The sequence below is a fragment of the Dromiciops gliroides genome, chromosome 5 (assembly GCF_019393635.1).
Source record: "Dromiciops gliroides isolate mDroGli1 chromosome 5, mDroGli1.pri, whole genome shotgun sequence".
Lineage (NCBI taxonomy): Eukaryota > Metazoa > Chordata > Mammalia > Microbiotheria > Microbiotheriidae > Dromiciops > Dromiciops gliroides.
Genome location: NC_057865.1, coordinates 172,831,421 through 172,843,438, shown reverse-complemented (window position 1 = coordinate 172,843,438; position 12,018 = coordinate 172,831,421). Strand labels below are relative to the sequence as shown.

At 39.0% G+C, this 12,018-nt stretch overlaps 1 protein-coding gene across 4 annotated transcripts in view; it reads right to left on the bottom strand.

Moving 5' to 3' along the window:
* The window catches only part of SFMBT2 (Scm like with four mbt domains 2), a 317,891-nt gene that overhangs the window by 90,959 nt on the left and 214,914 nt on the right, over positions 1 to 12,018 (bottom strand). For all 4 annotated transcript variants that reach the window (XM_043967955.1, XM_043967957.1, XM_043967958.1 and 1 more), the window contains exons 10-11: positions 6,509 to 6,591; positions 428 to 554 (exon numbers count right to left, since the gene is read on the bottom strand). In XM_043967955.1, the coding sequence (XP_043823890.1) occupies positions 428 to 554; positions 6,509 to 6,591 (210 nt within the window). The remainder of the gene's footprint in view (positions 1 to 427; positions 555 to 6,508; positions 6,592 to 12,018) is intronic.

The window sequence follows — 12,018 nt, the reverse complement described above, 5'->3', positions numbered from 1 at the left end:
GGAAATATAAAACAAAACATCTACTAAAGATAATGAAGCAAAAAGAAGGTAAACAAATAAATAATGCAAACATGCAAATATTTTATCTAGATAATAAGACCCCAACATTCCCGTTTTAGTGACTCATGTTAATCTGATTGTAGCATTAGCTTTTATGATCATACAAGCAAAAAGACCACTGTGTTCCAAACATAATTATCTCACCAACATCTCATTTCATGAAATTATTAGTTAAGAAGAGAGGCTCGGAATGAATTTATATTTGATTAGTTTCACTTACTTAAGAATATTGAATAACTTAAGCCTCATTTGCATAAAAGCAGAGCAAAGGCAGGGCTGCTGGGGGAGAGACTATTAGAAGAGCAGAATTCACATGCACACAGGAAGTGTGCTAAGTTTCTAAAAGGCTCTTGCCACATGTACATACCTTCCAGGTGAAGCCACATCAACCTTCCTTTCACACTGATGATAGAGGCCACACAGAGTTCCCCGGGGTTCCTGGGGTTTACAACTTCAAGCTTCATGTTCTTTGTAAAACCACGGCTGAATGATGTCTGTAAGGAATCAAGCATGCATGTTGAGTCAATATGTACCAAGCCATGGTAAGATGAAGTAATTAGGCCATGCAGAAAGAAAATGGGAGTTTTTATTCCATTATCAGCAGGTCAGAGCTATGAAGAGAACTGGAAATTATCTAATCAAATCCCCTTCTTTTTCAGAAAAGAAAACTCAGGAACAGAGTTGACTCATCCAAGGTCACACAAGAGTTAAGGGGCAGAGATGGAATTCAAAATTCAGATCTTCTGTTTCCAGTTCATAGTATTTTCTACTATGCCAGTTATTCTAATTCAGCTCCATTCCATGCACCAATAAAATAGTGGAAGCATGGAACCATTTGTCCAGCTTCTTTCCAATATCCATTAGAACTGATCTGATGCCCTATTAGGGGGGAAAACTCATGGCTGGAAGCTAATTTATAAAGGATCAATAACAAAAGTTACCTATGAGTTTACTTTACGAAGCATTTAGATGTGGCAGGGACCATAGGTCTTTGTAGCTCTTAAATCATGTACAGAGGCTTTCTGGGAAGGCATTAAAAATGAGCACATGTGAACTGGACCCGTAAATCCCCAGACAACTTTCTTTTACAGCTTTATTTAAGTATAAACTTCCCGGCAGCTCGGTGGCCCATAAAGCACTGGCCTTGGAGGCAAGAAGACCCAAGTTCACATCCAGGCTCAGACACTTACTAACTGTGTGACCCTGAGCAAGTCACTTCACCCTGTTTGCCTCAGTTTCCCCATCTGTAAAATGAGCTGGAAAAAGAAAACCAAACCACTCCAGTATCTGTGCCAAGAAAACCCCAAATGGGGTCAGAATCGGACAAGACTGAACAACAAAAAACGTTGTGATTTTCCTCCCTAATTCCTAAAAGGGAATCTTAATCCCCCTGCTTTTCAGCTTCATTTTACGTGAATGTAAGATCTTTGAAGGCAAGAACTGTCTTTCTTTCTTGTTACATTTGTATTCTTAGCCCTTAGCACAGTGCCTAGCATTGTGCTTAATAAATACTGTTAATCAACAATTTCAGTATCATTCCGGCATCAATTTAAAAAGAATACCTGGTAGTGAGTGAAGGGAGATTATAGTTAAGTGAGATTTCATAAAGATGACTGACCTCATCATGAATGGACTTTAAAATCTGCTTTTGCTTTTATATTCAGGATAATAGTTCTGATCCTTCCACACTCTTTTGATTAGTATCATTTGTGGCCAATGAAATATTTTTGCAGAGTTAAGGTGACAGTTTAAAAATCTATGATTAAGGAATGATCCATAATGAATTTGTCCAGATAGGATTCAAACCCAAGATCCTAGCCTTATTATCTAGCTATGCACTAAAAAGCTGAGCTATCTGGCCACATGCAAATACAGCATCTAGCCTCCCCAAGCAACCTTCCATCCAAATACTTATTAAGCATTTAATTTCTCAGATTAAATAGAATTGGGGCTATTAAGAGGAAACCAGACATAGGAAAGGGTACTAATGAATAAGTGAGTAACCAAAGCAAGCAAACAAAAATAAGAAATAGGAAGAACTAGATAATTCACAAAACAAAATCAGTATCTGGATAACAGAGTTGTTCTGTCTTTATTTGATGCCATTCTGTTTTCCCTTGTGCCACTTAGATGAATGTGAACAGCTATCACTGCTTTAGCATACATATGCTTGCCCAAATTATATTTAGTTCAGTAAATTATGTGAAGTGATACTAGAATATTTGAGAAAAATATCGCTGTCATTGTATGCCCACAATACAACAATGAAGTAATGATGTGGAATTGTCATGTGTGTCAAAGAAATCAGTCTCATTACTTTGTAATACCTCCTTGTATCATTCAAATAAAGTCAAATGTAGTCTTTAAACCATAAAAAAAAAAATAATAATCTACCATGTAAGTGGAATGGCAAGTTATTTGCATCCATTCACACCCAAATCGATTGGTTCCATACTATTACTATTCTTTGTAAAGTCTTACTCAAACACATTCCCTGTTCTTCTTACTGAAGGGCCCATATATTAGGCACTGAGCTTCTCTCAAACACCGGACCAGGTGCCTACTAACCCTGTTAGTCAGTGAGTTACACTGCTTTCTATTGTAGTTAACAGGGAAAAACTAAAACCACACAATCTGCTTTCCTTTCAACTCACCGCTTGAGGCTAATTTGTAAAGGATCGATAACAAAACAGTTACCTGTGAGTTTATTTTACTAAGCATTTGGCTGTGTGGATCCATTTCATAACTGCCTATGATTGTCAAACATCCCCAGGGAAATGGAGACAATGCATGCACTTCCGCATTAGATCTGCGGTGCTACACTGGAGATGTGTGATTAAAAAATGAATTTATAATAAGCATTCTATCAAAGGGCTCTTGTAGTGAGCTGACAAATTCAACAACTTGCCAGTTAATGCAAGGCATATGCCAACAGGCAGATTATAATCCTGCCTATTAAATAAATCAAGAGCCAGAAAACAAAAGGGAGAATTTTGGTAATAAGCCTTCTGCTAATGAATACACAACAACAACAAAATAATTAAAACCGATTTCATCTTTAGGGAATCACCATCAAGGTTCAAGAGCTGGCAGGTGACAGGGGACATTTATGAGTCCCTCTATTTTAAAGTTTTATTTAACAATGGGAGGAGCAGAGGCCAATAACAGTCACAGAGGACTCCAAAGAGGAGAGGATTAAGAAAATATTTAAAGTCAGGGATGAAGCTTGACCCCTAAAAAAACTGGAAATTAGGTAGAGATGTTCAGAATTTTCTCCTTACACCCAAAAAGAATGATAAAAATATGATATAAACATAATAAGAATATAATATAATATAATATGAAAAATATCTCCCTTAGCAGGAAAAAAAAATACAAGAAGAAACATATTGGGGAGTTCTCTATGGCTCCTGAGGTATATGGAAGAGCCTAGGAGCCTATTATTTCTAAAATAAAATACAAACTGCTATTTGCCATTTAAATGTCTTTACAGCTTAACCCCTTCTTAGCCTCCTAGTCTTTAAGAGAGTATTTTTTTAAACACATTCTACAGTATAATCATACTGGCCTGACTGGTCCTCACACGTGACAATCCAGGGCCCATCTCTGTCTTTGTAGGCTGTCCGTCCCCCCCCCCATGCCTGGTACATTCCTCTTCCCCCCCTTCACTTCTACCTCCAAGATTACTTCTTTCAAAACTCACTTCAATGCCTTCCCTCCCAGGACACCTTCTTCCTTCTCCCCTCCATCTGTTTGTGCCTCCCCTCTAAGGCAGAGGTTTCGGGAGTTTGAAAAAATATTTTTATGTATTTGTATTTTATATTTTAAATATGATTTATATATTACATATTATATGATTTACATTTTTAATTGCTATATTTCAACACGCATAATTGGATTCTATGTTTTATTCTAGGCATTTATAAACATTATTCTACAAAGGGTTTCACCTAATAGCCAAGGGGCCTGTAACACAAAAAGAAGCATGCTGCTCTGTATTTATCTTGTATGGACTAATTTATATATGCTGTCTCCTCCATTAGAATATAAACCCTTTGATGGCAAAAACTGTTTTTGCTTGTTCTTTGGATCCCAAGTGCTTAGCCAGGGGTACCTGCAACATAGTAAGCACTTAGTGAATGCTACTTAGATTGACTGCTGTCTAGCACCAAGAAGAGGAAATTCAATCCTTTTATCACCTACCATCCCTTTAAAAACTTGAAAACAAATATTATGTCCCTTGATCCTCACATGCTAAGACCTTGAGGCTGTTTATTATACTTATTGGGCACTCCTAGATTGTAAGCTCCTTGAGGGCAGGAATGGTGTTTTGCCTCTGTATCCTCAGAGCCTGGCACACAGTAGGTGCTTAACAAATATTTATTAACCAACTGTCTCTTTGGGACACATCAGGTTTATTAATATATTCCTAAAATAGTATCTGACTAAACATAAAACTACAAATATGGTCTGACCTGTGTGGAATATGCTTGGATGGTCATCCCCCTTGAACAGTCTCTAATAATCGTATTAGCTTTTATGGCTGCCCAACCCATAAGGACTCATTCTGAACCTGAAATCCACTAAAACCTTACTTTTACAGTTGAGGAAACTAAGGTCCAATCTAAATCCAAACTAAGATGAAGACTTTCAATTCAATTCAAGAAACATTTATTAAGAATCCGCTATAAGGGGCAGCTAGATGGAGCAGTGGATACAGCACCGGCCCTGGAGTCAGGAGTACCTGAGTTCAAATCCGGCCTCAGACACTTAACACTTACTAGCTGTGTGACCCTGGGCAAGTCACTTAACCCCAATTGCCTCACTTAAAAAAAAAAAAAAAGAATCCGCTATAATAAGGCACTATCAACTAATAGCAGTTTATTTTTAATATTAAGGGACAAGAAGTTTCCTTTATTTCTGATCAGTTTTCTCATCAATAAAAGAAAGGGGATTCTTAAGGTCGTTTTGCTGAAATGCTAGGAACTGATAATGTTTTACAAACTCTAGGATGGGAACTATGATGATGACAATGACGCTGATGTCTGAGGACACAGATTCATGAGATGAGCTCAGTGGACAGACAGAGAGCACTGCACTTGGCACCAGAAGGGTCATATGCTCAGATATTTCCTAATTGTGTACGATCACTTAATTTGTCAGAGCCTCATTTTCTTCATCTATAGAAAATGTGAAGAAACCCAATCTCTGAAGCATTCCATGTGAGCAACTGTGTGTGGCCAAAGAAAAAAAGATAGGAAGCCATCATGGCCACAAGCAAGGGAGGAGAAAGAGATTAGGGAATAATTAGGGTCAGTTTTAGCTTAGTTAAGTGGGAAGATCACTGACAGCTAGACAGCACAGGGTAGTCCTGCAGACTCAACAGAACTCAAGTTCAAACGAACCCTCAGACAATAGCTGTATATCCTTGGGTGAGTCAATTAACCTCTATTTGCCTTGGTTTCCTAAATCATAAAATGGGGATAATAACAGCACCTACCTCTCAGAGTTGGTCTAAAGCTCAAATAAGATAATATTTGTAAAGTACTCGGCACAGTGCTTGGCACATCATGTTATGTAAATGTTTACTCCCTTCCCTTGCTTTCCTTTCTCTTCTCTTCTCTTCTTGGAATCAGAGGACCTGGATTTCAATTTCGGCCCTGCTATTTACTGTTTGAGACAACTGGACAAAGTACTTAAATTTGGGAGGAGAGGTGGGCCCTAGTTGTGCTATCTGCAAAAGGAGATTGGTTGAACTAAAGCCCTTTCTTCTAGTGCTCGATGTGTGATCCAGCTTCTTCCCAGTAAGCCTATGAAGTCAAAACGAATAACTTCTACAAACTATTTAAGGCAGGCAATCACTGTGTGTAAAATAACGTGTTCTCATATGTAATTATGGTTACTTTATGTGCCATAAAATCCCAATGACTACACCAATAAGATCCACTTGAAAAAGGTGCATGCTCAGAACGAGCTAGTTAAAAACAGACTATCAAAGAATAAGCCAATTAAAGGTCTTTGAATAGCCCCACCCTCAAACACATACACATGCTTAAGGGGGTTTTAAGAACATGCTTTAAGAATGTGCTTTGGGGGTGGTGGAGTTCAGTTATTTGTAACACTTCTAGGATAGCTTTTAAGGATCACGGGCAACAAGGTCAGAGACATGATTCAAAAACTCCTAAGCTTTTATGATATGACAACATAATGATATATCACGTCCTTGTACATTACTGTGGCTCTATAGAAAAACTCATAAACAGACCTCCAGATTCACGAGGCCTTAACAAGACTACCGACATTCAGGATATTTATACACAAAAGCTAATCCTTCAAGTTTTCATATATTCAATGAGAGAGGAAAAGAAAATAATATGTCAACCAGGGGAAGAGTGCTAACACTGGATAACAATCTTATTTAATTTGCAGTAACAAATAACACACTTACATTTCTGAAACAGAAATGAGGCGCAGCCTCGGCACCATGCTGTTTCTGATAATCTGCCCAGTCAAAGTCCTGGCCAGCATAACCTGTACATGATAAAATAAATGAAAAAAGTATTTGTTAGGCCAAACTAGAGATGAGTCAGGAAGTTTGTGATACTTCCATTGCTGAATGGATAAGAGATACAAAACTAAGTCCTGATAGGTAGATTACTTTCAATCAATCAAATAATATTTATTAAGCACCAGATACTGTGCTAAGCACCAGAGATATAAAAAGAAGTAAAAGAAAATCCCTGCCCTCAAGGAGTTTATAATCTAATGTGGGAGACAGCATGCAAACAAATATATACAAAGCAAGCTTATATGCAGGATAAACAGGAAATATTTAAAAAAGAGAAGGTACTGCAATTAAGAGAGTCTAAGGGGGCAGCTAGATGGCGCAGTGGTTAAAGCACCGGCCCTGGGGTCAGGAGTACCTGAGTTCAAATCCGGCCTCAGACACTTAACACTTACTAGCTGTGTGACCCTGGGCAAGTCACTTAACCCCAATTGCCTCACTAAAAAAAAAAAAAAGAGAGAGAGTCTAAGGAAGGCTTTTCTGTAGAAAGTGGGACTTTAATGGGGACTTCAACGGAATCAGGAAGGTCCACAGTTGGATAAAAAAAGGGAGAGCATCCCAAGCTTGGGGAACAACCAGATAAAATGCTCAGAGCTGAGAGAGGGAGTGTCTTGTTCACAGAACAACCAGGAGGCCAGTGTTACTGTCTCTAAGGGTACATATGTAAGCTGATTGCACTTGAGGTCAAATAGTGTTACCTATGTTTGCAGTACCATTGGACCAGTGGGCAAGCTTATATAGGAATGAATAGCTGAAAGAAACAAGTATTTGGCACACAGTCCATCAACTTTAAAATTTTCTTTAAAAAAATTAAGAAGGTATGATACATCAATTTCTTTTTTCCTTTAAAAAGCAGCAATTCCCTGATTAAAATAAAGGTCAAAATTCAACCCCCAAAGTATATTTGTAACCATTTAACTCCACACTCCAAACTGTCCCAAGTTAATAGAGGAAAGGTTAACACCTCTCTATTACTCTGTTTTCCCTCGTGACCTAGATGGTATACAGCCTGATGCCTTTACAGGTTCTCTAACCTTCTCAAAGGAAAATGAAGCCCTTACATTTACACCTTGGTTTCAGCTGCCTCACTTATAGTTTCTTTCTCCTGTTGATTGGTTCTTCTATTTTTACAATCTGGCTCCTTAAAGGATCAAACCCTTTTTCCTTCCACTAATAAAAGTTTTTCTTGTTTTTTGTTTTGGTTTCTTTAAGGTTGTATTGATTTCTTTGTGAGCTTCTATAGTCATCTGGCTTTGGAAACTGTCTTTTCAGGTCAAAACACTTATGTTTACAAAAACAAAGGAAGTATCTCAAGATGAGGTAGCAGTATCATGAGATAAAAAGAACACCGTTCTGAGAGTGAGAAGATCTGGGTCTTGGATCTGCCACTAACTAGCTGTATGACCTTGCCTGATTAACCTTTCTTAGCTTTCATTTCCTCATCTTTAAAAAGGAGGGAGTTCGCATAGCCAATGCTCTGGAGGACCCTTTTAGGCCTAATATTCTGTCATTCTAAGATGATAAATTGATTTCCTTTGCCTAGCTTAGCAGAACATTTGCTTTTTTCTTTGTACGGGGTTCATTCCCTTCTCTCTTCATGAAAGAAAAAGAAAAATGAACAGGAGACAATTTGGGCCCAGCACACTTCCTGAAGGGCTCCGCAGTCTCACCCTCTAAGGACAATGTGAAGGAACTATTATGTACAGAAATGTGAGTAACTATTATGGTTCCCTGGGATCTTTTGGTTAAGAATTAATTTATTTCGGGGCAGCTAGGTGGCATAGTGGATAGAGCACCGGCCCTGGAGTCAGGAGGACCTGAATTCAAATCCGGCCTCAGACACTTAACACTTACTAGCTGTGTGACCCTGGGCAAAGTCACTTAACCCCAACTGCCTCACCAAAAAAAAAAAAAAAAAGAATTAATTTATTTCTTTGGATTCAAGGATGATGACAACAATCAATTCTTTAAAATATCCAACAGAGAGAAACCATCTTGTTTTATTTTTAAAGTTGAATTGATGATTTTTGTTTTTACACAAGACATCTGTCAATATCTCCCAACATCTGCACTACCTCACACACACACACACACACACACACACACACACACACACACACACACACACTCCATCCAAAGGAAAAAAATAGTTAAGCAAAACCAACACACACACAACAACTATATTAGACAGTGAAGACAGAAACAACATTCTACCCCATGGTCCCCATCTGCCCTTCAAGAGGAGGGAGGCATGTTTCATTTGGAGAAGCCATTTTCTAGAGATGGAAGAGCCTATTGGTAAAAGCAAACAAATAATTGTAATATTTATTATACTCCATAAAAGGCAAAGTATAGGAATCCCCTAAAACATTAAGATCTTTGAAATTGCGAGGCTCAGTGTTTTAAGGGACCACTTAGCTAACTTTAGAAAAGAAGCACTTTAATTCAGGTTCCACTGCTGGCTTGCAAGGATTGTGAAGTCCCCAGTAAGTAAGTGTTATTTGTACAGAGAATAAAAGGCCTACAGAAAAATGAAAATCTGAGCATGTAAAATTGTCTAGAAAAATTAATTTAATGTGATTGTACATATATAACCTATATCAGATTGCTTTCTATCTTGCGGAGAGGGGAAGGGAGGGAGGTAGAAAAATTTGGAACTCAAAATCTTATGAAAACAAATGTTGAAAAAATTAAGAGAGACCACATCTTGAGTCCAGCTGGGCTACCCTGTTTCTCTTTTTTGTGTGTAGGGTTTTTTTCGGGGGGGGGGATATAAGGGGGCAACTGGAGTTAAGTGACTTGACCAGGGTCATATTTGAATTCAGGTCTTCCTGACTCCAGGGACAATGCTCTATCCACTGTGCCACCTAGCTGCCTTAAGCCACCCTATCTATTTATTTATCTATCTATTTCTTTACGGCAGGCAATAAGGGTTAAGCAACTTGCCCAACATCACACAGCTGATAAGTGTCAAGTGCCTGAGGTCGGATTTGAGCTCAGGTCCTCCTGAATCCAGGGCCAGTGCTTTATCCACTGCACCATCTAGCTTACCCCCACCCTATTTCTTACCCCCCATTTTCTTATTCTTCATTGAACACTGTGACCTGCTTTATTTCTGCCAAGACTGTTCCATTCGTGTCTGGAGTTACTTGGATCTGGTGGCTACTGTCCTCCCTGGGTCTCTCTTATGGACCTTTTCTGCAGCCAGGCCTCCCTCCTTGGCTCTCCTCTCTAAACTTCCACACCTCTTTGCTTCAGCTTCTGTTTTCCTCTACTAGCTGTGAGGATTACACATAGAAGCTCAGCTAGCTTACAAGACCACCAGGACAAATGACCAGGTGTCCTTAATACTTCAATTAACAAACTCATGGACCTCTTAACTTAAAATTAAGATGGTAACCCCCCCCAAAAAAACCCAACAAGAAGAAATCCTCAATGTCATATATAGCTTCTCTCTATGGTATAGGCATAGCCACAATGATGTTTGTTTTCTATTAAGTAATTGTTTGGGAAAATTTGGGGAATCAAGTACCTATTCCTCCCATATCTGGACCCAAAATGATTCACAATAATAACTTGGTTCTCAAAACAATAATCTTCCCATAGGCCTTAGTGCAATCCTTTCTCTACCTAGCTTTACCTATTTTTCCTTGGGTACATTTGATCCCACAATTTGATGTAATCTGAGGCTTCTGAAAACAAGTACCTTTTGTGAGAAGCAATTTCTCTTCCCTTCCATCTCCACATATGTTCTATCCCCCTTGTAAGCTCCTTTGAGAAAAGGTACTGTTTCGAATTTTAACCCAGGAATTCAGTGCTTAATAAATGTTTGTTTTTTGTTACAACCGACCTGAATTGCAAAAAGCTAGGTTTCCATTCTGTCCCCTTTGCCTAGAATCTCATCATGCCTATTTCATCAGGGAGTCTCAAAATCGTAGTATTATTCAAGTTGGAAGGAACCCCACATGATTAGCTGGTCCAGTCTCTCTTCTCTCTTCCAGCACTGGCAGCTCATTACCATGCCCCAGGAACAATGTCGTTTCCTTGTGCAGTACCACCTGCTTAGACTTTTCCTTCCTCCCCAAGGGACCTCAAGTCACTTCATCTCTTTAAATTCCTCTTCCTCTAGGCTTGATAATGAGCTCTTTTTGTACAGCAGTTTTGTGACAGCTCCTGGAGAACTGCTATATAAAAACAAATTGCTTTGGATTGTATTATAAAGAGACAGGGGTCAATTACCCTCATTAATCAACAAAGACAGAACAAGAAGTAACAAGGCTTAAGTGAAGTCGGAAAAATGTGTTTAAAACCCTGTAGAAGAAACAAAAGCATGCATAAAAACTTCAGAACTATTAAGATTTGCAATAAGCAGTCGGGGGAGCCTATTAAAATCTCAGTGGCTACAGCCAAGACTGATTGATCGGGATGAAGTTCTGATTGGCACAGGTCCAAAGGGGATAAAATAGATGATCTGTTTCCTTGCTACCAAAAGAAATTGACATTAGACAGATAGCTTCATGATTTTGTTACCTAGATCTTGGAGAGGACTCCAATTATTCAAAAGATGACATATTGATTCAGTATCTACGAAGCATGGGACACTGCATTAAACACTGGCAGATGCAAAACAATAGCAATAACAATAGTAGTGGTGTGTGTGGGGGGTGGGGGGGAACCATACTAGATTGAGGGTTATGGAACCCATATCCTCATTCTGAGAACACTATTTGCTACCTGTGTGGTATGGGTCAGTTCTTTTAACCTCACCTGAGAATGCTGAACAACACCCTGAATAGTTTTTAAGTGGGACATTATGTTTTTTCAGTCAATGTTTTATTCTACCAATTAAATGATTTAAAAAAAATACGTAACAAGCCATGGGATCCTAAGTAGATGTCTCTCTCTCTCTCTCTGTCCCTCTCTTTCTCTGTCTCTCTCTCCCTCCATTCCTCCATCTCTCCTTCCCTCTCCCACTCTCCTCCTTACCCAGGGTCAAACAGCTGGTAAATTTTGGGTCTGGATTTGAACTCAGGTCTTCCTGACTCCAGCGCTGGTGCTTATTCACTTCACCACCTGGCTGCCCTTTGTGGTATTCTCTTAATAGTCGTTTTTAAAAATAATGAGGGGCAGATAGGTGGAGCAGTGGATAAAGTGGATTCAGGAGGACCTGAGTTCAAATCCAGGCTCAGACACTGGACACGAACTAGCTGTGTGACCCTGGGCAAGTCACTTAACCCTCATTGCCCCGTCCCCCCCAAAAAAGTAATAATGTGGCCCAAGAGCTTTGGTCTCTTTCCCCACTTCTACCTTTCTGTATCTTATGAATCAATTCCCCCAATGCTCTTATAACTGTGTCATCACCTCTAGTACAGATCTCCTCTATAAACACTAGC